We start from the raw sequence: 26759 nt of genomic DNA on the forward strand, positions 1-26759 counted from the left end.
AAGTATCTCTGCTCTTTCACTAAAAACTTCACCTAGCGTCAGTAATTTTCCCTTTAAGCCCTTTTGTTAAATGTCTTGGACAGTGGATTAACCCTGAACGTTTAAGGTACTTGTCTCCCTTTTAGAAAGGCTGGTTTAGACACATAAATGTTTGTCACTGCAGGAAACTACTAAATCCTGCTCTGTCCTGTGCTTTCTGTTTGTTCTGCGGTTGTGCAGTGGCAAAACTGTACAGAAATTCTGGGCTGGTTATTTTTTAAAATAATAAATAAATAAATAATTGCCATCAGTTATAAAACTCTCACTGAGTGCAGTGGAGACTACTGCTTTAGGATTATTAGAATAGCACTTGGTTTTAAAGCATTGAGAAGAATTGCTTTTTTACTGTGTTTATGAACTGAGGTATGCAAATTCAAAACCTGAAGTATTGCCTATAGATATTTGCCAAATACAGTATAACTAATGTTATGTTAGAGCAATGTTGTGTTTTACTCTGTGGAAGTAAGCCCTGCATTACATATTTATTTTCTTAAAATGTTTTATATTTTTCAACATCATCTCTCTAGTTATTTTCTGGTAGATTTTTAGTATAAAATATAGACATGCAGTGCAGAATACCACAGTAGGTTTTCCTGGCAAAAATGTGTGTAGCCTGCTAGAAGACAGGAGCTGAGGTTAAAAATAGTGAGCATGTGGCAGTGCAAGATGGGGGTTTGGGACTCTAAGATCCACTCTAATTATTCACTAGACCAGTATGCTTCTGTCATCTTCACCAATTCAGAATAACACTTGGAAAAAACAAGTGACCCTCACTATCATACATAATGTGGCAGCTTAATTGGCAAGAAGAGGGTGAAAAGTAGGCTAGGAAAACCCTTTGAGACTGATGGAGCATATTTCAGTGGCTTCATCAAGGTAATGTTCCCCAGGTGATTGGAGGCAGCAAATATTTCATCAGAAAAAATATAAAGGTGCTTCAACTGCAGAACCCCAAACAAATTATTACAAACACATTTTTTTTTTAAAGAGACTTTCATATCCTATGTATCTAGAGGAAAAGTAGAAGAAAATTATTAATTTTAATACCCATAAATTATGGTGTTAGTGCACCTAAAAATAACTTACATTTGCAGTGAGGTTTAACTCAATTAGGTTTTCAGTTGTAATACATGTTTGGTTTGATCAAAGGAGGGAAGCAGTCAATATGCATTTTTGTGCAGTTTAGCACATAGCATGCTCTTTTGCACACATGCCCAGAACAGAAATAATACTGAAGTACCCTTAATTTCATGGTCACAGAGCCTATTTAGACCCATCAGGCTCACAAAAGCGCACATTTTTTCAATATTCAATTTACAGTCAGATTTCATAGAGACCCTTTTAAGTGAAAACAATGTAGCTACTATGAGAAGAATTTCAGATAAATTAAATGAAGTCTTTTTTTTTTTTTTTGTTACAGCTTTCTAGATAGCATACTAAAACTACAAAGAAAGGAACTTCTAGAGTTTCCATGACAAGTATCCTGATTCTGTTAAACCCAGATTTAAATAAATAGTCAAAACTTTAAATATCTATTTTAAACAAAGTTCATAGCCCCATTTTTAGAAGAAGTATGTGTCCCCACATCAATATAACGTTAATTATTTCTATTTTCTCATTAATCTTTTCTGTCAAAAAGATATCATCATGTGATTTTGCTTTTTCAACATTACTAACATGTACCATGGTAACTAACATAAGCTCCTGTTTTGACCTAACAAAATGCAAGGGAAACTGGAAAATGTTTTCTCTTATCGTTGTCTGTACACATAATGTAGGTTGTTATCACTAAGAGTCCTATGTTCACATGAGCAGACTAGATGCTCTAGAAAGTCTAGATTAACTTGTGTACACCTTTAAATGACTTAATCATATTTGAAATGGAAATGTGCTGGCTAGTTGTTAATTGCCAGTTAAAATAATTCCTGATCAGCAGTGACTAAAAATATGTGAGGGTAATGGCGTTAGTCCCAGTCTTTCAGATCATGTGTTTGCATCACAAAATCAGACTGTACATAAGAATGTCTAAGCAGAGGGAGTTGAGTAGCTGAATGGGCCTGACCAGAGTACTTCTTGTTTTAAGACAGGTCTGCAGAAGATCTAAGCATGGATATTGTCTATGCTACTGGAGAAAGAGGAATTTGATTTCACATCCAGGAAAAAATAAAATGAGAGTTCTGTCTGATACTGAACTACAGATATTTATGATCACCATGCTCAGTACTGAGATACAATCAAGGATGTAATATTTATACCTTACTGGTTGTCATACTTTCTCTAATGCCTACAGCTTTGACCTCAAAGAAAACATTGCCGTTATAATGGGCCACACACAATCAGAGATGTCTCTTCCCAGGGTTAATTCTTCTAACGATTTTCAAGGCTGATAAAATTTTCATTCCTGAATCCAATAAATAAATAAAAAGTACAAGGGGATGTTTTAATTACACAAGTCTATCAGCCTATACAAAGAACGTAACATTTCTTAAACTGACTGTTGTGCTACATATTAATTAGTCATCACTAGAGAAGGAAGGGCTCCATTAGCAGGCAGGTGCACGTGAGACAATGTTAAAGGAATACATACGCACAGATTCTCAAATCTAACCATCTTATTTGCAATCCGTTACTGAGCTGGAATTTAGTTAAACATCTTGAAGATGTACAAAATAGCTTATAGAGGAGGCACTGGCTCTTAAGTAATTGGCAGCAGCTCTAGCTCATTAGAATAGCCTCTCATCTGACATGCCAAATGTGCCCTGTGTTGAGCTGTTCAATAATCAACAACCAATCGTTCCTCTTTTCACATCACTCAGCATGACAAATCAGTGATATTAACCACATGGGTTAAGGCCAATGCCAGTCATTGTTTACATCTCAGGTTCGCCAATTCTCTTTCAATCAATACAATGTCTCTAAAAATACAATACAAATAGACTGGTGGTGTAGTCTTCATAAAAATCACATGACTTCCCCACATTTTAAAAAGAAAACAATAAATTATAGATGTGAATACAAACAGTGGTATGAAACTGTCTATATTTAACTTGAAGAATATAGGGACCACGTTGCTGACAGGAACTGGTTGCTGCATTTGCTAATATCCAACTCGCAGGAGATACCAAAACTTAGGGTTTCAGAGGAACACATGATAAAAACCCCACCTGGAGGAAGTCCCTTAGCTTTTCTTATGCTGAGTCAGCTTCTCAGTAGTGCATTCACACTGGCAATGCCCAAGCCCTTCTTCTAAGTGACAGGAGTTAGATGATGAGAAGCCCAGGGTATTCTTACCTGCGTGCGTTACTTCTCGTTGGTCAGCACTGAAGTTCAACTGCTGTTGCACATGTCTCTCTCAGTTTAGTTAGGTTCCTTTCAACCTCACAGCCTTCCTTAGTCTTTACCAAGCTGAATAATTTAGTCATCTGTGCATTTTATCACCTCAGTGCTCACCTGTGGTCAAAGATCACTGATAAAAAAGGAAAGCACTACAATGTGGTCTTCAGACAGGACTATTTGCTGCCTTACTATGCCACCAGTAGCCACGAGCGCAAGCGTCTGTTCACTTTTATCCACAGCATATTGCTGGTCATCCCTCAGTTCTGACATAGAACAGAAGTGGGCTTTTCACTCTTTCAATTCCTAACTTGACCAGCAGCATCTCATAAGAATGTAGCAATGAATCAGTGAGTCTAATATTTACTTCAGGCCAATTAAATCCCATATTCTTATCTCATCACTAGTTTTGTGAGCAATAGTGATGGAAATCCATAAAGTACTGCAACTATCACAAATTCAAAATGCTAATAATATGCCTGTATATGCTAAGCATACTAAGTCCTGCTGATTCTGTCAGTTTGGAAAGAGCTGCGGGCTAAGTGGAGCAGGGTGATGTTCTCTGAAGGTAGCTGAAAGGACATGAGTCATAATTCTAAGGAGGGAGGCTGGAAAAAAGGATAAGGAAAAGTAGCTGGCAATATTAGAAATTTCTTGAGCTCTCTGTTCCTAAACAACGTGTAACATCTGACAACGAGGTGTTTCTCTTCTTCTGCATGTGTTTTTTTTTGTGATCTGCCAAGCTGCAGATCTTGTTCCTGCAGCCAAGGACACAGCAACCTTTCAGCTTGCTTACTTCAGTCCCTGGCTTTCCACTTTTAGCAAAAGTCCTGTAGCTGGTTACGTCCTGAAATGAGCACCTGCCATCATTTTTTCTCCAGCTTTGCTTTCATGGATAACAGAGCAACACATGAGCATTGGAGGACTCCTCAAGTAGTGCCTACGCATGAGGTCTGTCTGCAGGCTGAGCAGTAATGCAGCACAGGAATCTGGTGGGAGTCTCTCACTGCGTCTCCTTGTCTCTCTACTGTCTCCCTTATCCCCCCTCAAGGTATAAACTTAGTAACTTGATTTCAGAAGTTTTGATAACATCTCATTTTGTCTGAATTTTGACTTTATTTCCTGTTTAATTTCTGGCACCCAAAGGTTTTGTTACACTGCTTTTGATTTCTCTCTTTTTTTTTTACGTAGAAGGTGGTAAAAATCTATACACCATATTTAAATATATATTTCTATAATACAGACACTACAGAAATTAAAAGGCAGAACGAACGAGGGACATTCAAAAGATTCAGTGAATATGTATAGCAGCTGTCATTAAATGTATGTTTATCCAGACTCCCACTGGTCTACCTGGGTATAGCTAGGCTCCCTTGTGCAGCACACGCTGTACCACTGTGGGAAAATACAGTGCAAGGGTAAGTTATTTGCTTATGACGGGAATCACATAATAAATATATCCTGAGATGGTCAGGATAGCTATTACTGTGCCTTGGTGAGCTTGGGCATTTAAATGTCTAGCCATTTTTTTCTTTTAACGGCTCATTTTATATACAGTACATCATTGTACCACTGACCTTTTCTCTTCTGACTTGCGCTGATGACATCATGAAAATGACAAGATTACCAGGAGCGATGGAAATAGGTGCTTATCATTGTACAAATTAGCAAAGAGCTGGCAGCAACAGGAACATGATAGGCTACTACGTCTGCTTAGGTGCAGATGAGAAGACCACATCCCAGCCATCTAAAATCAGCAACTGGAATTCAGTCAGGGACAAAAGCTCCTGTTTGCCCAGGAGCTTCTCTGGATGTGGGAGCATCCAGATGAAAATGTCTAATTACCATCTATTAAAACATGGAGTTAAAGCTATTAAAAAGCCAATATTTACCAACTTCAATAGACAAATAGCACACTTGCTATAAATATCTCCTATTTTAGATGTGGAGCTTAGTCATATTTTCTGGGCTGAATTTCAGTAATTACTTCCACATAACAACCTCTCCACTCATTTTAATTCCCTTATTCAGTTTTACAGTTATAGTAAGCACTGGCATGCTTTAACTGTATTTCACGGTGGTTTTAAAGTTCTCGGAAGAATATAGGGTTCTTGTACTATTATTTGAAACGCATTGATATTCCCAAGCCGTTAATCTTGACTCAGTATAGTAATATAGGCCTGTAACAAAGCTTATTTAGTAGATTCACAATCATGCTTAAAGTTAAGTATGGTCTTAGTACCATACTGAACTGGGGTCTTGGAAACATAACTATGCATGCTGATTTACTAGGATAGCGCTGTAGAGTGAGTGAAATAGTTACATGGATGTCAGCTGGATAAAAGATAAGGAAGATCACATAGAAACGAATACTTGTGTAATCACGCTCTGGCTATGATGGGAATGAAAAGGATATTTTGAGTTGTGTTACTTAGGTGGTCTGCCAGCCTAACAGACCTCCTCTGGCTTCTATTCCTATCACCACCATCCCCCCAAAAACCCAAACAAAACCCAAGAAAAACAAAACTGGATGCTGTTTTCTGTTTACAAATTTGTTTTCTGTGCATTATCAGAAGTTGCAGGTAACTACGAACCAGGGGGCACTCAGATGCAGCAGGTATTGGCACAGTGTTGTGATAACTGTAGGTGAAAAAGGAGATTTCAGTTTTCTTAATAACATTGCAATGTTTTTTTGTGGTGGTCTTATTATACTTGCTGAGAATGTTGGCTTTTTATCATTCGCGAACAGTTAAATATTTCTGTAAGAAAAGGCTTTTCCTTTATGCTCAAGAATATAATAGTTTTTATTACCTTGAGACCCAGATTGAGGGAGGAGGTGAGGGCACAGTCAAATACACAGGAAAAAAAAATATTGCCCTGGGAAGATCACAATGTAGTAATAAGGCATGTCCTTCAATAATCATTGTGACTTTAAGGGGAATAATGATTTAGGATCATCCTCATTTGCTTTGTCAGAACTTTCTGTAGCATTCTTTTGCCCTGTGTGCCCACCACTCTTGTGGATCATGCATGTGGTGTTAGTGAGATTGAATGAGCTGTACTGGACAGCCTGGTGCTCTATGTCTCTATCACCAGAAAAAGATGGCAGAACAGCATCTGTTTCCCTGACCACAGGCATTTTGATACTTTATCTGTATGTGCATAGCTGGAGGCTATACTAGATCTCTTTGCTCTTGTGGTTTGGTAATTCCAGTAGCAGGTAGCTTTGGCAGCATTTCATATCCATAATGGTACATCCGTGACTGTCTCTCAGTGAAGTGGGAGTGTGCTCATTTCTATCTATGATTCTTTTATCCTAATTGAATTACTGGAGCACACTAGTGTCAAACATGACTAAAACTACAGACTAGGTGATGGCCTTTATACCACTGTGCCGTGTCATGGTTTTCCTACTGCTTCTAGATCTCCCTGCAGATAGCAAAAGAAATCTGTAGGCTCCCTGCCTGGGTTGGCACCTCCCTGGGAAGTGGCTCCATGCAGCTGCTCAAATTAATTGGCATATACAAGGAGGGACAGAACAAGGGATTTTTGGAGAGACACCAGCTTTAATGTAGGCAGGCTCACCTTTCTCTGCAGTCAGTGAAAAGGGAAAGGTCTCCGTATTTGGTTCCTGTTTCTCAAACTGTTAAGTGACTAGTGCAGGAGTCTTAATTCCTCTCAAGTTTTCAAATTTTTTTTTTTAACAGGCAGCTAAAAATTAGCTAGCTATGACTATGCAAACAACAATGAATATCAGCAGTCTTATTGCAAACAAGACTAGTAAGACCAAACAGGGAACTAACCAAGAATCATCAGAGTACTATAGTTAAATGCAAGGTAATCCCCAAATCCCCCAGTATATGAAAGTCAGTAACTTCCAGAAAATGCGTCCAAATCCCTGGTCCACTCGCAACTTTCTGAACTCGGTCAAATTTGTTGTTGGTTAAAGTGCTTGGAATAGCACATGTGGAAATTTTAATGCAGAGCACTTCAGCCTTTCATTCTGTATCTGACAGGAGATGCTTCAGTTTGTGCTCTTCATCTGTCTTTGGAAAAGTGTGAGTGTGAGTCTCTTCCCATCACACCCTGGATAGGCAGCCTGACCAGCTTCGCTTCCCAGGCTAGCATTAAGCTTTTGGAGATCCCTCACTGTACTTATGTCTTGTAAAGATCCTATTGCATTGTCAGCACTTAACACCAGATAATAATTCTGGAGCCAGACACTCCCATCACAGGCCACAAGTCACTTCTATTGATTTCAAATACAATGCTGCTTTTATCTCCACTCCATTCAGGAAAGAGTGTGGTTGGGTCACCCTCACTATATATATCATTTGAGTAATATAAGAAAAGTAACATACTGGAGGAAACTTTGTACAAAGGCAATGCATCTTTATACTAATTCCCAGAATGGTGCACATAAAAAGAATATATTTTTTTTTCTTTGAAAGTAAGATAATAATCCCAATGAAATGATAGGGATATTGTCGCTGCCTTAAATATGGGTATGAGATAATAAATTTTCCTCTTCAATTTGTAAGTATTTTGACCAGCTGGTTGATATTTACTAGCCTTCATTAATGGCAAGTAACAAATAGTTAAGTCTTAACCCCAAATTAACTGTATAGAAAATAAACAATTTCAGTGAAGAAGATTGTCTCTAAGAAGTCTAGTTTGATCAGGTTCCTTTACCACAATCAGAAGAACGAGCAAAATGTATATGGAGATAGCAACAGATACCATACCATCACATGAGTCAATGAGGCTATCGAGAAGAGTAGATTTTAGGACTTTGCACCTGGCTTGCTTTTGAAGCAATCTGAATGACTAAATGGGGGCAGGGGAGCAGAAGGGACTTTATATATATATATATATATATATATATATATATATAACCAAAAAAAAAAAAAATCTATATTTTACCAAAACAAGTTGTTATTACTGCAGCAGTAGGACCTTAAGTCACAGACAGACATTAGGCATGGCTGCTCATAGCAGGACCCAGATGCCAAACTAGAAAAGATACATAATGCTTCCCATAGCAGCATCTGGCTTTTTGGCAGAGTTGACACACTTGGGCATCGATGACTCTGGATTTGCTTTGTAGTCTTTCAAACAGTTAGATTGCAGTGGCCCTGGGCAAAACTGCAGAACCTTTTCCTCCATAGCACATCATTTCACACAGCATTTCCATTTTCCTAAATAAATTTCTTACTGCCAGATAAGCAAAAATTGAACTGCCCAGTCCTTTAATACAAAAATATTTTAATGTTGGAAAAAAACAGGACTTTAAATGCTCACTCTTGTGTTTGGTGGGGTTTTTTTGTGTGGCAGATCGACCACTGATCATGACTGTATAGAAAGACTTGGGAAATATCCAATGCAAGTATGCCCTGCCTGCAAATGAGAAAAGTGCTCAAAGTGCATACATATTCTTGCATGTCCTTAATGGATTTAGGCTAGTAGTATGTCAAAGTAAAACACATTATACTGACATATAATGAAGCTATGTCTTAAAGCCAGTTACGGTAAAGGATGGAATCACTATATTTTCGTTCTATACCTTTCACCAAAGGCTTTTACAATGATATTAAATATTAACTCTGTATAGGTTTAATCCCAAGCCGCAGCAGCAGCCTTAAGGTTAATAGTCCTTTTAATTAAAGGATAAGTCAGTTATTGAACACAGAAGCTAATCACAAAAGGATTACCACTGAAAATGAACATAGTCTGTGCAATTAGTCTGATAATTAAGACTTAAGTACTGGACAGAGATCAAAGTGCTTGTAATCTGCAATAAAGTTCCTAGAGTTGTAAGGATTTTCAAAATGTTAGCTTGTGCTTTATTGCACCTTCCATTTATTGTGTACCCATGATAGCAGCAAACACGTTTTCCCAATGGATATCAGCATGTATAACTGCAACAGCTGTTACTACATAAGCCTGGTGTTTCTCACAATATGATTACTCTGTCAACGACTACCATAAAAGGTGGCATCTGTATTCATCAAACAGAGTTATCAATAAATGTAAAGCCATACAACAATTAGAGATCTCCACGGAAGAACAAATCCAACCAAAAAATGTCACCTACGCTATTTAATTACTAAGATCGTTAATCAATAAAATGCTTTCATAACTTTTAATTAAATTTTTATTTGAACTGGATGTTTAGAGAATCTGATTCTTTGTTTTCATTTCATTTAACAGTTGCACTACTAAAGTACTGGTGGCATCTGCGAACAGCCATCCTCAGGGGGACACTTCATGTCTGTAATTGCATTTTGTCACCTACAGAGGGTGTTAAGAATCTTGTTAAAAATAAAGGAAATAGTTAGGAGACATCTCACTGTAGCCATTATTATAGTGCAAATTACCAGGTAGAGCAATCCAGAAGCTGTCAGGAAAGGTTAGTAAGAAAGAGTGTCAGGAAATCAACCATTCAGCAATTCATCATGGCCTAATGCTAGCTCTAAAATGAAAGCTTTAAAAAAGGCATTGTTTTATGTAGTAAGGGACATTATCTTTTTTTTTTTTTTTACAGCGCTGAATAAAGATAACAAGGAGAGTGGTTCTCTTATGAAAGATATAAAGACATAATGATGAAAAAATGGCGATTATTTTATCGCACGAATTTGCAGGCAAGGTAAAAACAAGAGAGAGGTTGTTACAGTTGAAGGAGGCCATTGCTGTATATTACCTCACCTTTATTTTTATTTTAATTTCAGAATATGCAGTCTGATTTTTGCAATCCCTGTTCAGGCAAAAAATGACAGGCTTTCCAGGTCTCTAGCCTGGTCCCTAAAGGCTCTCTAAGATGTCATGAAAACATAAAATTTGCTTTTCAGGAAGTTTTTACAAGTGCAGTTTTGATACTATTGTAACACAGATTACCTTTGTTCTGTTAAGGGATATTGGAAGAGTTTGTTGTTGTTTGTCTCACTAGCAAATAAATGTTATCTGCCTCTTCCTTTGACTTTCAGCTTTAGCTAGTCAGTAAGGACCTTCCGATGTTGACTATCGATGATGATTCTCCGCTGCTGTAATGCCACTGCTCTCTGTTATAGACAGCTGCTGTTCTGGTGCTGTCTTTGAGGAACACCATTGCTGTCGTTTTGGGTTTTGTTGGTTCACATTCATAACTATGGCAAAGCACCGGACACAAAACTTGATCTTGTATAAAGCAGCTAAAATTGTACTCTCAGGGTGGGGGAGGGGTAGAAAGAAAAAACAAACAAACAAACAAAACCCCCCTCCAAACCACCAAAAGACTGAACTAGTACAATGTCAAGAAAGAACGGTTTGCATAGGCCAGTATCATTTTCCTGATTAATTCTGGCTGGGTGAAGTGGAAGGAAGGGAGTACAGTTTGCTGGTGGGAGGGGAGAGTTCCCATAGGGCGTGCAAAGAAGAAATTGATTGTATATGTACTACAAATTCAAGTTACTGGGACAGCCTATTGGCATCAGAGGCATACTGAAGACATGTTTTATTTCATTATGTTTCTAAAGGGCCTGAAAAAGAAGATAGATGTAATCAAGAAATCCCTGTGAACCAATGGGTTGCATGCGTAGGTGTCTTCTAGTTCCAGTCCTAGTAACAGATAAACAGGCATCAAACCACCCAACCTGCTGCAGGACCGGAATAGGGATTGAAGTGGAAAAGGAGAGCATTCTGGATCACGTGATGATCCATAGGGTTACCTAGGAAAAATCAAATTTACCTAATTCAATCAGTGATAATAAAGACAAGATAAAGTATGAGGGAAGCAACTACAGATTACAAGTGTCACATGAAAATCTTGAAGGAAAGAAAGAGTCTTTAGCTGAATTGGGGGAGAAAGAATTCAAAAGTCAATAATCAGTGAAATATTTTAATATGAATTGCTGCTTATGCCCTCTCTTTTCTAATTCTGTTGCTGTCATAACCATGATACCTTCTTGCCTAACATAAAGTAAAAACATAAAAATCTGAACCTTCAGTGACTAGAATTTTCTTAACAAATTTTATAAACATCTCAATTGTTAGTAGTCTTTTTTTTTCTCAGCCCCTACATACAGACACCAAAAAGTAAGAAGATATTTAAAGCATGAAGACAGCAATCTTTCATAATTTAACTATCACATTTTCTTGTATTTCTGAGGATCTATTTGCTTACATTTAATATTGTATAAAAAAATTAGCAGTTGCTTGGCAATTGCTTAGTCCTTTCTCAAAACCAAACCCCAGCACCTAGCTAATTTCTGTTTTTTGTAAATGGAAAAACGTCTGTAAAACTACAAAAACATGAAAAAAGGCTTTGCTTCACTATTAGAAGTAGAAAATTAATCAAATCCAAAAAGCAGAAGTATGAGGTCAACCACCTGAATTGCACAAATTAAATTATCTCCTGATAAATAATTTAAAAGTACTCCTGAACTAATTTATATGTGTGTGTATATATATATATAAACACACATGTATCTTGATACTTGGAGGAAAAATATGTTTCAGGATCTGTTATTTTAACTTTACTGACACTAGAGTATCTATAGGCTGCTTTGTGTAGTTTTCTGAAGTTACAATGACATGGAAAAAACCAAAATTGAATACCTTGTTTATAATCTTATTTTATTGTTTCTGTGAAACAGAGAGGGCATCAACTTAAAGATGTTAGACTTCAATCCACTTTCTACTGGCACGAATGGCAAAATCACCATTTATTTCACTGGTGGAGGACTGGGCTCTTTGCCAACAATTATGTCTTGATGTTTTGGCCAAATCCTAGTATCACTAAAGTTGGTGGCAACATTTGTATTGACATCTATGGGAGCAGAAGTTTAGGCAAAATACTAGTATTCATTTAATAGCCACGCTTAAAATTTCCTTTTGCTAAGAGAAAAACTAGACAAAGGCATACTGTAAACGTGCTGTTCAGAGGCCTGGTTACTTCCCAGCATCCATACAGCTCTAAAATAGCTTTGTAATACATTACCTAAGAAGCAGAAATCCTGGCAGAAAAGGAGGTGACCAAAAAATCTGTCTTTGTGTTCCATATCAAAATGTCAGAAGAACTACCTGTAGCAAGGGATTGCATTGGAGTTAATAAATAAATGTTAGTTGTCTCAGATCAAAGGCATCCTATAACTTTAAGTGATAGCTGGAAGATCTGTGAAGATAATAAAGAGATAGTAACAAGCAGAAGACTGTATAAGATGGCAAGTTGAAGCATACCACACTTACTCAAATCTCTGAAAGCTCTTGGTGTGCTATACTGTCCTATTGAAAATCATGTGGAAGAATAATGCAATTATCAATTAATAATTTTTTAAAATGGAGCTGATTGATGATTAAGTGGCAGAAAGTTTAATTACAAGCACAAACTCACATCAAGTTTGCATTGATGAAAAACGGTTATATTTATACCCAGCCTTAATGCACTACCAAGAGCTAGTCTTTATTTGCAGTGTTAGTGATATTTACTGAAGACTTGTCAGAATGGAGCACTCACTTCTCATAGATATAAAAATACCCTTATGAACAGTTAATAGCATCAATCACTTTTAGTATTTGGATGTCAGACATGTATGAAAACCCTGCTAAATACCTTCAATAAAGAATTTTTAAAATTACTCCTCAAAATATATACACATGTATTTTAATTCACAGGAGAACAGATTAAGAGAACGCTCCTTCCATCACACGTTGGATGAGAATCTGTCTTGTTGCAATGCTAAAAATTCTCAATCCATCAATTAAATGCAGATTCAGGGCACCGTCTCATATTTCCTTGTCAAATAAATTATGTCTTACATCAAAGACCACACAGATTCCTGCTTAACAAAACAGGGGTATGTCTGAACATATCATAAATGTGAAATATGAAAGAGAACAAAATGAGACAGCCAATAAAATGTAAGATTTGTTAGTCAGAAAGCATATACCTTAGGAATAGTGTTACCAGTAATCAGAATTTGTGATTAAAGAAATATTCATAATCTGTCACTAATTTGCCCCACAGATTGAAACTTCCTTATAATACAAACCAGCAAAAATCTGAGAGAAATTAAAAGAGGAAAAGTAGCAGCAGAAATGGTGTTTAAATGAATACATTTCTATTTTTGCATATATATATAAAGATATTTCTCTTTTTTTCTCTCTTTTTTTTTCAACTAAACACTAAGCTGCAAAAAGGATGTATATTGTCAAAGGACAAAGTTTGAAGGTATAAAATTATTGAGGGTAGCCAAATGTAAAACCATAAGTAGAAATTGCCTACAACTTTCATAATAACTGTCTGGGCAATAAAATGGTAGCTGAAATTCATGTCAATAATGTCAAAATAACATGGTAAAAAGAAGCATATGGAGAAATCGGCTCTAAGCAAGCTACTGCCCCTCAAGAAAGGGATCTCGGATTGGGTTGCTTTATAAAACCATGAACTTGGTACTCCTCAGTTTTCATAAAGCAAACACTGTCAGGAATCATTTGGAAAGACTTTTCAAAGAAAACACTGAACTGGTTAGACTTCTGATGTGCCCATATCTTGGATCCAGCTTATTGTTCTGGTCAGAGTATAATAGAAAGTTACAGCAGAACTAGGGAAAAATTCAAGGAAGTACAACAGGATGATCAGATACAGAGCAGTTCCATGCAAATAATAACTGAACAGGTTGGGACTTCTTAAGTTTTTAAAAACTACCTCAAAAGATGGCTGAAGGACATCCAATAGTAATCAATGATATTGTGAAGAAAGCAAAGCTTGCTCATATTGCTCATACATTGAAATAGGGAGAAGGTGCATTTAAAATAGACAATTGGACAATTTTGCAAAGTATAAATCCACTGGTCACTAGGAAATACAACAACCCAGATGCAATCTCCATGGACATACCACGTGATAAATCACACTATGCATGCCAGGCATCTGCTGGAAACAACTGTCAGAGACAGACCAGGAGGATGGGTGAACCTTTGGTCTGACCCAGGATGGAAACATAAGTTTCACTGACAACCCTGATCTCCAAGGAAATGACTGCTCAGGGAATGCAGCCCTGAGCTCTAATCAACATAAAAATACATTAATAATGTGCACTTTCTTTCCAGAATGAATGTTCCTGATTTTGTTTCCATTTATTAAGAACTCAGCGCACTGAAGCAGATTTTGCAGATGAAAACTCTGAAGAAACTCTGGCCAAACAGGAGAACCAGCTAGGAGGTAAGAATTCTAAGGTACGTAAGTAATTAGATTTTTTTTTTTTTTAAGTGGTGTCGTGCTCACTTTTATCAGCAATGATCACAAGCTGCTATTAATCCTACATCAACCCTGCATTGATCTGATATCACCTGGCTTCCTGGATAAAACAGGGAGTAGAAATTCACCTCACGATCCAAGCATCAAACCTCTAAGTTCTTGGCGAGGTAGCCTGTTTCTTCAGACTGACATTGAGCTTGATATAAAATCTTCAGATGAAGATGAATCTGCCATGTGGAAATAGTTCCAGTGTTTAAGTGCCCTTTGCACTTTATTCTCACTCTATGCTTCACTGTCTTTTTTCCAGTCATGAGATCTTCCTGTGCTTGTGTCACTAGCTTAACTGTTTTATAAGTATCAAACATCTTGATCTGTAGATAATTATGGACCACGATCAAACTATCTCTTAATTAACTGTGGCTGAACTAAATAGATTGAGCTTATTCCAAATCTCTATGGAAAGTTAGGTTCCCACTTCTCAAGGTTTTTTTTTCTCAGAGGTTTTCTGATATGTCAACATACTTTCAAAGGGTATGTACGTCCCACGCTGAACCTCAGAAATAGACTTGATGCCACGCGTATCACTGTTATTACCATCCTCCACATTTTTCTCAGTATATCCATCTACATATTGAAGAATTACATTAGGTCTTTCTTTGTCATTCTGAGACATCTTTTCCAGATGCTTTTCAGCCATGACTTCCAAATCTTCATAGCCCCTACTTTCCAAGACATAGTTCACCATCCATCTAACAACTGGTGCATTACCCACAGCTCTTCATTATTTGCTTTGTTTCACTTTCCTATTACTCCTTATACTCAAGTAAATATTTACATGAAAAAAGCACCTTCCTGCAAATTAAAATAAATCAATATGTGAGTATATGATATTTGGCCTCAGTTGTTGAAATGCAATCAAAATTTCTGTCTGTCCCCACCACTACAACAATATCTTCCAGCTGAGAAGGAGGTATGATACAAGGCATATATCATGAGATGGAAAAAAATACTTCGTTTCTTAATTATGCTGTGAACTTTTTCTGTATTTGACAATTTCCCTCCCAAGAGAAATATTCAGCATATAACATGCTGTGTCTAGCTAGAGGAGCAAACACAGCATACATATATTCACAAACATAAAAAAAGCATATGAAATGTAATAATTATAGCGGCAGTGGGAATATGAAGGGCATGGCAGTTCATGACACAGGTTCATTAATGAAAAATGTTTGAGTGCATGTCCATGGGATCTTGCAGAACGTAGGCTTCTTTTGGCAACCTGACTTTACTATAAGCTTCATGTAAGAAATGGGTGATTTTTTTCCCCCAATCTGAGATCAGATATCAGTGATAAGGATTTTACAGCCTTTGAATAAAGTTATTAAATTAATAGCAGTAATCTCGTGCCTCATATTCATGAGATTGAATGAATGAATCAAACTGGCTAAATTGTTCAGCAGTGTGCTACATCAGTGTGGTATTTTCAATCATATCAAAGTCAAAAATTTTTGCTCAGAAAGTTAGCAATGCACACTCCTACATGGTGAAGATGAAAGCGGTGGGTATATGGGTATGTAACTTCCAATTTAGTTTATGGTATAATGCACACGTACCATTTTAGGAGCTGTCTGTCTGCAGCTTGGTCAGCTGGAGCCTCTTATGGGAAGGAGGTAGTCAGGGTGCTCTTTCACAGAGGCTTCATTTCTGCTCTTTTGCTTTATCTTTAATCTGGAGTTACTATCCTTGGGCTGAAAGTGAGAGGTGTCTTTCCTGTCGGGAAAAACATGACTGAAATCATAACAACCTTATCGTGACTTTGTGAAAGATCCATCTCATCAGCTGTGAGAGAACTTAAACTGATAAAGGACAATATATATAAAATGAACTGTTTTCTAGCTGTATAAAACATCACTTTAGATAGCATCTCCCATGCTCAGCAGCTACTAGTAAAGCTCTGAAAGCGTTTTCTTTCTCTCTTTCTCTGTCTCTGTGCCCATTTTTACAAGAGAAAGCACAAAGGTAATCTATTTTATATGCTCATAATTGTTCAGGAAGGATGAAAAGCTGAAAGCCATAGCAAAACCCTCACTGATGCTGATGGCACCACGTTTTACCTATCACTCTGTGAAGATCAACATCCCCCATTCATGAGGTTGTTCGAGACTTCAAGGGTAGTACATCTTGTCACAAGGGAGACTGTAACACACAAGAGGAAATGTGTCTGTCTTTTTTATTTCTAAAACAGAATTGTAACATCTAATTAGCTTTCAGCAATACTCATTTGTGAAATAGTACACGCCCCTCGATTAACGCTGGGGTCGTTAGGCCAGCATGGACGTGTCCCAGCAGCAGTGGCTGGAGTGGAGCCTGGCCTGCAGGAGGGCTGGGGGAGCAGGAGCGGGGTGCGGGCATGGCACGCCGAGGCCAGGCCTGGGCTTTACTGCTCTTTGTTAGCTTGAACAAGGGGAAGGTTCTTGAGACCCACATCTATCTATAACAGCCACATTTTCACTATGCCACGGTCTCTGACATAAATACAGGCTTTCATTTAATTTGTTTTGCACTTGGGGCCTGTCCTGAGAAAAGAAAGGCACCAAGCTACAGCTGCTGTGCTGGCTCCTTTGGTTTTGCACCAAGGTCAGTAAGCCCCTCTTTCTCCCTATCCCTTAATTGCTAAATGTCATATTAAAGCTAATCATTCCATTGAAGTCTTAACTACAGAAATAACAGAGAAATTAGAAAAATAACCTAAACACTTCCTTTTTTATTTAATCCCATTTATTCCTTCTCTACCACATATATTTGATCATCTTGGTATGTGGGCCAAAAAGAACGAATTTCCATAAAAAATCTGCTGAAATTCTAGCCCAGACCAACCCAAATGGAGGACTGGCTAATTCACAGACATGACTACAGTCTTCCACGACATACTCGCTTTCTCTCATTTTTTGTTTAAGTTCTCTGGAAAGAAGATCATGAGCCATGAACACACGAAGGTGAGAAGGGATACCCAACAAAGTGGAAGAAATGCTTTTTCTTGCTCAGTAGGCCTGGATAAAAATATACATTCAGGGTTGGAAATCCTTTTTTTGTTTGTTTTTCCTTTTTTAGTCTGTGTTTCTTTTCAAAGATTGCAAGTGAAAAATAACGTAATATGGTACTCCCATCATATAATGCTGAATTGTTGAATAACAGGAGCAGGAATGGAATATTTGGATCATCCTTGCTGCTGTTACTGAATCCTGACTACTGCTGCTTGCTTCCTTATCATTAATAAAAGATCAAGGAGATGACAGAGAGACTGTGGTGAGAAACAGTAACTCTGTTTTGGCATCAATTTCCCAGAATAATTCTCTTTTTCTACTGGTGCTAAGATATCACATAGGGAGGTTTACTTTTGATGGAGTATGTACCAAAGAATGTTAACCAAGGAGATGGCTGAATTAGTAATTCCCCTTCAGAATTTCTTTGGGAGTGTGTACCATTAGGGTTTTTTGGATTGGTATATAGAGTATAAGAATGATGGACTGTGATTATCTCTATTGTTGAAAAATAACTAACAACGTAGGTCTGCAGTGGACTGCCACGTTCCTGCATGAGTGCAACCAGCAGTGGAAGACATCCATGTGCTCTCTTTGTCTCTACCAGTGAGTGGGAAACTTAAAATTGTGAAGAGAGGGAGGAGTAAAAACTATAGGGCTGAAGATTACCTGAGTATTTGTAAAAGGTATTAGTATCCCATTTTTACCCAGAGATCTTAAAGGGACGAGATGGACCTATACAATTCAGGGACTCTAAGATTTAGATTTCCAAAGAAGCCAAACTTTGTTAATGCCTATCTCTTTTGAAATCCCAGCTCAAGGAAAAGGTGCACTTTCCATTTCTTGGTATCTCTGTTAAGACTATATACAAGGTTGCTTGCTTGATTTGATGATCACTGAAATGTGGACATACCTACAGTCCAGCACAGTGGAATATTCATCAATAAAATAGGTAAGCACTAATCTGTTTAAATTTTAAGCAGACACACCAAAAAAATATATCAGAAGGCTCTCACAGCCTACTGCAGTCTAATGAACTGATCACTTTCTACTTGAATTTTCCATAGCTTGTCATTGGAAAACTATCAACAAGCATCCTTCAGCATTTGCTTAAGGCATTTTTTAGTTTTCCTTTAAAGTCTGATAAGGGGATTAAGTGGGATTTTAATAAATTATTTTAGCAAGTGGAGATTGCTAAGAATAGAAATTGCAAAGCAGTTTTCTCATACTACTCAACTTCGCTGTTACCGAGCTGTTCCCACAATATTTTGTGTTAGTTTGGATTTTTCTGCATATTGGCAATTAATGACAATGTATATTTGTTACCTGAGTTTAAGATTGTAAGTAGTTTGAAATCTATGACATTTTAGCTGTATTAACCAGGATTAATATTATGGTAAAGAATCTCCGTCACCTGTGGATTCACTGTGGATCACTGTCCCCACAGACACAGAAGACAGTGAGCGACGAAACTAATAATAATTAGGACTCCTAGCCGAGGTGAAAAGCTATTGCCTCATAGAACTATTTTCCAATCATCCTCTTTCCAGCTGAGCTGGACTAGTGACACTATAAACTGGCAATTAAAAGACTCAAGTTTAAAAATACCTTCAGCTTCCCAGGTCCCACAATGGCAAAGGTTAAGTGGATTATGTGGAGATAATTCACTCAGCTCCAGGGGGAGGGTGCTGATTGCCTGGGCTGTTGGTTACCTCCCTCTCCCCTCCTCACTTGCTGAAGCAATGATTGTTCCAGTAGTGTCAACTTTGCCAACGTAAAACAAGGGGGAAGAGAAGAGGCCTGGAAAACTTTCCCAAGGGATGCTGCAATTACTAATGGGCACTGACTGGTACTTGCAAACTTTACTTTGATACAGCCTTGAAAACGGAGCCAGAAAGTGGTCACTACTCCTTGGCTAACATTTTAATGCTGCTAAATATTGACCATTCATGGAAGTCTTGCAGTAAATACACCCTGTTTGTTCAAGGGAAAAGAAATATGAGTAAGATTGCTGGCCTTACATGAACGGCTACTCTCCCCCATGCTCCAAATGAATTAAAACCACCAGTTACACCTCTAGTTGTGTGGCAACACCTACACAGTGTTTCCAATTAACTTTGTAAGTTTTTAATCAGTGACAAATGCATTTTTGTAAATTCAATTTGCCTTTTATTGCAGTACCTATAAAATGTCTTGCAGCATTCCGGAACTTTGTGAAGGTTTTACTTGCTACTGACATAACGCAGCTGTCGGACCTACAACAAAGGCTAAGGTTTATGAGCAACTTGAATTAGGATGTAGGTTAAGCAATTAAAGTTCAAGGAGGGGGAGGGGGGAGATGGCTTTCCAAAATTTGCACTTGCCAATGTGAAAAAGCACACGAAAAACATGCTGCATACCGGGACAGGCAAAGCTAAAGCAGCTAAGGAGGCCGTACTCCATTTTAAACTGACTATTTTGAGAGAGTTCCATATGTGAAAAGGTCACGCAGATTTCATTAATAAATCTGCACTGCTATTTGTTTTCTTTTTTAATCAAACTCAAATGCATCCAGTTAAAGGGCTGAGTGATTAGATCGTAAATCTGGGTGTCCTTGAAGATGATGAAGAAAATGCTTATCTGTAAAGCAATCATCATACTGCCAGTTCTATCATTTGCACGTTTTTACAGGTGCTGGAAAAATGGTTTAATTTTAAATCATTTGCTTGAATTGCTAGGTAAGAAAAAAAATGCTTGCAGAATTTACAGTTAAAAGAGCAAATGGGTTACTTGTGACATATGGAAACAACCCATTACATCTAATCTTCTGTATCTAAATTCAGGGTATTAAAACAATCAACATTCAGAATAAACAGGAATTAATATTTCATCTTAGTGAAACTCAACACTCAGTACATTGACTTCTGCTTCCAGTTATACGATACAATGTTCCCAAATTCAACAGCTTTGAAATTAGTCAGTTTTAATGGGGCCTGAGTATAAATTTGCCTCACTAGGTTTTAAAAGTAAGGCTACTAACTCTGGTTTTGGTATATTGATGCATGGAAGTCCTTATTCTGTGGGGTCCAAACCAGTACATACTGTGCTACATTTCTCATTTCTTCTTTTTTGTTATTTTTTATTTTCCTTATATCTTGATTTTTCCTTTGTTTGTCAAATATTTATTCAATATTTTTGGCAGTGTGTTTTTCTGTTGTAAGCATGATTAGGATATTGCTGCAACTTCTCCTTTGTGCATTTGGGTCTCACAGCTGCTTTGTCGCTTTGTCTGAACCCAGATTGTGGACATGGCTATGGCTAACACCAGCAGCATATTTTGCTATTGCAGCGCTAGAAGGAAGTTGGGAAATGAACGTCTCTTTGGAACTTTATTAAAACAATGGACGTGGAAAATAAGTTTTTTGGATTTTTAGACATGTTTACAAAAGGAATGAGATCTGGAGCAATATTTTGAGGTGGGTAAACACATTTCACAATTTCTTAGATGACTGCATGGCTTGTTTCCACTTTAACTTAAATCTCATCCAGTTTGATGCAACAGAGGCTTTTTGATTTCTGAAGACCTTTGATCCATAGAAGTCAAAAGCTACAAGATACACCTTTCTGGCACTGATGCTAGTGCCAAAATCTGGCTCAGTGGAAGTTAGCACAGTGCACGTTATCTGATGACAATGGAAGTGTTGCATTATTTACTGCATAGATGTCCACCCTGCAAAGATTTATGTGTTTGTTTAACTTTGTTCTGTCTGGTTAATTGGTTCTAGTCACTGAAGATCCTCATATGCATAGAGCGAAACATCAATCTGTTTTATTTTCAACATAATTTTAAAATTACGTGCTAGATTGTTCATTAGTTGAAAAGGCATTATGGTAAAAGCTTATTGTGCTTTACAAAGGTTTTTAAATTATATTTTTCCCACAGATCATAGCAAGCAGAGGGAGTAACAGCATCATTCAATCATATGCATCTAACTTTACTTCACACAATTTTCTTTAACTGATATTTATAAATATTTTTATTTGTTTTGTTGTAGATCCTGCGATCTTTTGCTCATAAATGCAAACACTAACTTAAAATTGAGTTCAGTGATCCAGTTTTGAACTGCATGCAGAGAAGATTAAAAGAAATAGTACAAAATCCTCTCCTGGGAAAGATCAAATGGTTACTAAAATGAAAGCAACCTAAAACTGTAGTGTTTAGCCCAGAGGGGGGGAGGGGAATTGGGCATTTAGCTATAATTAACACCTTCTACTTACACTCTCCAGTGTTTCGGGCGGATTATTTCCTATTATGGGTAGTTGTTCAGAAATCTGAAATCACTTTGATTCAAAAAAAATAGAATCAGAAAAAAAATATTATCAACTAATATGGCTCAATTCAAGGGTTCGTTCTTCAGGCAATAGTTCTGTAATCTTCAGACATCTATAGTCAGCCATAAATCCATCAAGCATTAACTACATATACAAATACATTATTTCCGTGGGAATATGTGATTGCAGAGAAAATCGAACTTTCCCCCACTTTCTAAGGAACTTGTACTGAAGTTTTGCTTGGGCAAGCGCTGTGTTAATTTATCTGAAGCTTGAGATCAGCAACTTTATCCAGGATAAATGTCTTAAAGATTCTTGGTGCTATTTCTTCATTCCTCCATTATTTCAGCCAGTGTTGCTTAAAAATATCTCAGCTACCTGGAACATTTTAAATGAAGGTATTGTAGCTCTTCCTTTTTTCAGTTTGTCTTGACAGGTAAAGTGCCCAAAGAAACAGAAAATCTGACAAGCTTCCTTACTTGGCTTCCAGAGGCCTTCCTCAGTGGTTTTGGTGTGTTGCATGCTGGAATCTGAAATACAGCTTGTTTTCTCTCCCTCTCTTCTATCATGTATTAATCCTTGTCAGGGCATTGCCTACTGATCATTCAGGACCTCAGTCTGGTCCCACAAAAGTACTTGTTGTTTCCCCTAAACAATAAATATGTTGCTACTTTGTATCAGCTGATCTAAAGTAAGATATTTCCTGGCTTTATGAACTTTGATTTACATGTTGCTACTACTACACTCCTTTAGCATTTATAAATTCATATCCTGTGTAGGTTCATATCCTGCTCTTCTAATGCATTGCAGGCTGTTAACATACTTCTTAAACTGGTGGAGATAAATGCCGGTAGTACATCAGTAAAAATAAATTCCGGTTCATATGTGTATTAAAGAAAATATGATCGGTGTATTCCAAGATAACAAGCCAGTGGAATTTGTTTTGAAATCCTTCCCTATCTGCAGAAATGCCTCAAAATCATCACCTCTCCTTTTGCCCTCTCCCACTGTGATGTACAAGGAACTTGAAAAGCGTGAACAGAGTGCAGATGTATCCTGCTGAGCTCACTGTTCGCCGCCGACCTACCCCTGCACAACATACCTGGTGATTCTGATAAATTTATGCATAAATTTATGTATGTAGCCACAAAAGATTATGAATGTTTCCTCTGTGTTAGGCCAAGAAGACCCTGAGCACCAGGAGTTTTGGGGGGATACAGTGGGTATGGAGATAGCAGTTTACTTATTGATTTCAGTGGTCTGTGGTAGTGCATCATCAAGTATTTCAGCATGTAAGAGGAGATATGGTGTTTAAGAAAGGAGCTAATAAATCTAAGATTGTAAGATTGGCTCCTTTCTTCTCTGGCTGAGATCTATGAGAGATGTAGGTTTGTTTCCAGTTTTTCTTGTTTTGTTCCTAAAGAAAGGCTGTTTTGACTGTAAACTTATTTGAAGTAATTTCTTCTTCCGTAGATAAGGTTAATGCTTTCTGTCTAACTTGCGCTTTCATGCCTAAGGGGTGTAACACATATGGTAAATAACAATAAAATACTGATCTGACTGTACAACTTTATGTAGGGCATGTGTGACTAAAACCTGAGCAATAAAATTTCCTTTCCTGCTCAGACAGAATTGTATATGCCTGTCATATTTTATTGGTTGTTAAATAGCACATACACTTACAGATCACAACCAAAAGCAGACAAGCTACAGTATCATTGCATATTTGTCATTTTCAATTAAAACATTGTAGCAGACTTGGGCAAATTAAGCTATAGGAAAGTTAACAATCATGTTGCTTATGAATATGTATGCACTTAAAGCATGTAGAAACTTTAACCATTCAGTATTACTGGCAAAAAATGTTTCTGATTTAACTAAGTAGTGACACACCCAGTGATCAGAAAGCAACACTGCAGAGCAATGAATTTTTTAAGAGAAATAGTCACTTTTTCAGAATGCAAACAAAAATAGCTTATGGATCCAACAACTCAGACCCATTTTAGTTACATTAGTAAATATCTTGTAATTCATTAACATCCAGTGACTAGAGCTATCTGAAAGATAAATACTCAGTATTTAAGTTACTGAGTTACAATAGTGAGCCACTAAGTTAGCCTTCGGAATTCTGAAATTGTTGGTTCTTTTCCTACATGGTAAACAATTCTGGTAAATTATAAAAATGGTAAATAACTTTCAAAAGGAATCAGATATAGCAAAATGGAAAAAATGAATGTGTTAAATATACAGTGAAAGTATGCTCCAAATTCCCTTTCAAAGAATCCAATTAGTGACAGCAATTTTGAATATGAATTATGAATCTGAATGCATATGAATTAATAATATCACATGCTGCAAACCAAACTGCACTGCTGTTTTCAGGAATTTCTTTTTGAAAAAGCATGAACATTTAATTAATTAACCTAAGAATTAGAAGGTATTGTAAGGGTGGTAAACAGAAGACATGATCCAGTTACACTGGTAATCCGTCCTCTGCCTTTTCTTCAAAGCTGGCTAAAATGATATTTGTTTAACAAAATAAAGCCTTCTGACTTTTGCTTAGCCCATATGGCTGTACAGCACACTGAATAAGCCATTTGGACACAGTAACATTGACCTTTATCAGAGAAACTTTTGGTCAGGAAGGATATGGAAGTTTGAGTTCTTTCTTTGCAGGTACTAAAAAATCTTTGACCAATGCCCAGCCCTCAACCAAATAAGCAACTGGGAGGACCATGCTGATCTGGATACTGAAGAGTGCTTTGTCATTATTCTAATGCCACCTGAGGTAAGAAGATTTAATTTTGTCATATTCTTGACACCAATCGCTAAGTAAATACTACAGGAGTGACAGTGACATGTAGCAGAGAGTGGATACATTAAATGGATTTTGGTGACTAAGTATAATTTACTTATACAATGCTGTGAACGCTTTAGATAGCACGTGTCCACCTCGCACATGCCAGGCATTTTAACTGGATCCTTAGCAAGTTATATAGGCGTAGAGTAACTTGCAGCAATGCTTCCTTAGGCACTTTCTCCAACAGATAGATGTGTGATACCATAGTGATGGGCAACCCACAGAGACTCTGAGATCCCTCACTTGTTTTCTTGCAAGATCACCAGTGAAATTCTTGATCTTTTCTTTGCCTGTAATATGTAGTCTCCATAACTGCCATTTTCCCCAGTTTTACTGCTGCTTTACGTGCATTAGAAATAATGTGATAAAAGTCAGGCTGATGATCATAGTTAGGTTTTCCGTTTTAGACGTCTGTCTTTGAGATGAACTGAACTGAGATGATCCTGGGCAGGAACTGAGTTGCTAGGGGGTTTTTGGCTGTGTCTACAAGCATGTAAGGTTGTAGTGAGAGAGAGTATCTTCCATTAGAGGGGCTGATAGGGTTGAAGGAAAAAAGGTTTCATGTGCACAGCCTCTTCGTCAGGTCTAAAATGTCTTTGTTAGGGTGATGTTTGTTGGGCATATACATTAGCTTAACTCTCAAATTAAGTGCTTTTGCTGTTGTGAGAAAATCTGGTAGAATGAGCTTAAATCCAAGCTGATATAAGATTTTTGTGCAGCTTTATATTATTTTATATGAAGTGGCAACAATATATATGTTCATATTTGGTAAAGATGACTGCTGAAATGGGTAAAATGTCACACAGCCACCTAACATGTTCGCTGGCATGTTAGGACTCAATCAGGAGTTGTTTAAAGAGGTTCTCTATACTGCTTTCCCCCAGCAAAAGTTTTAAAGAAAATCCAGCACTTTGGAGATGAGCTATACTGCTTTATATCCAATCTTCTCTTACATGTTTTTTCAACAGCTGTGAAGCTCCATTTTTCTGTTAGATTTGAGGGTTGAATGAAAAATGCTAAAATATCTGTTGAGGACTGATTAATAATTCTGACATTTTTAAACAGTCTGAAAGTCAACTGCAACAAATGCTAACTTTGAAATGCATTCCAGCATCTTTCAAAATCTTAGGTTTTGAGTAACTACAGTTTTTGTATTTGAAATATGTTTTCCCACGGAACTGTGGTTTAAGTTACAAAATCAGAAATGGAATTTGCTAAACATCTTTGGACCATGCCTTCAGCTCACAAGATGTGATGGCCATGGTCTGTGTAGTCAGGTCTCAGATCTTATTCCAAATACCATTCGTGTGTGCCATGTATTTTTCATAAAGCCATAAATATGATGCTACTCATTTGATTGGGGGGTAGACAAGAGTTTATTTTGAAGAAAACATGAATATTTGAACACATTCAAGGATCAGTCCTACCCTCAGATATTTTTCCTCGGTTCCTGCTGACAGCACCAGAAGTTTTGTCTGGGTGTTTGCAGGCAGAATTTGGCTGATGGAGGATGTGGAGTGTTATCAGTGTACAAAACCTCCAGGGTTTGTGCAGCTTAATCACTGGTGCTCCCTCTGCTGGTGGTGAAAGATAAAAATAAAATTACAATCAACATCATGGATTTTAAACTCCTTCATAGAAGTTACAATATTCCCAGTTTATAGGTGTAAATTAGCTAATATCCACAATTTTGGTGTAAAACTGAGCTCTGTTTCATCTGACTTGTTCAGTGTGGCCTAGCTACTGCAATGTCATGTATTTTCAACCGTGATTCTTTTTATAAAGAACCATACTACCTCGTGAAAATACTGATTTTGAAGCAACCATTAGATCACAATCAGGATGCAAATTAGCATCCAGGAGGAATTCTGCCCAAAACTCTGTGAATGTATGGCCAATACCCTGCTCCCAACAGAAATTATTCAGGGGTACCATAAGTGAA

At 37.3% G+C, this 26759-nt stretch overlaps 1 protein-coding gene across 1 annotated transcript in view; it reads left to right on the top strand.

The window, feature by feature from the left end:
* LOC148052340 (uncharacterized) overlaps window positions 1-26759 on the top strand; it is a 68497-nt gene that overhangs the window by 23579 nt on the left and 18159 nt on the right. The window contains exons 8-12 of the mRNA XM_087733549.1: window positions 14458-14583; window positions 18462-18598; window positions 20925-21101; window positions 22924-23062; window positions 24634-24745. Of these exons, the coding sequence (XP_087589675.1) occupies window positions 24734-24745 (12 nt within the window). The 5' untranslated portion in view covers window positions 14458-14583; window positions 18462-18598; window positions 20925-21101; window positions 22924-23062; window positions 24634-24733. The remainder of the gene's footprint in view (window positions 1-14457; window positions 14584-18461; window positions 18599-20924; window positions 21102-22923; window positions 23063-24633; window positions 24746-26759) is intronic.

The sequence above is a fragment of the Nipponia nippon genome, unplaced genomic scaffold (assembly GCF_047370975.1).
Source record: "Nipponia nippon isolate SJK-2023a ecotype South Korea unplaced genomic scaffold, ASM4737097v1 scaffold_5, whole genome shotgun sequence".
NCBI classification, from domain to species: Eukaryota; Metazoa; Chordata; class Aves; order Pelecaniformes; family Threskiornithidae; genus Nipponia; species Nipponia nippon.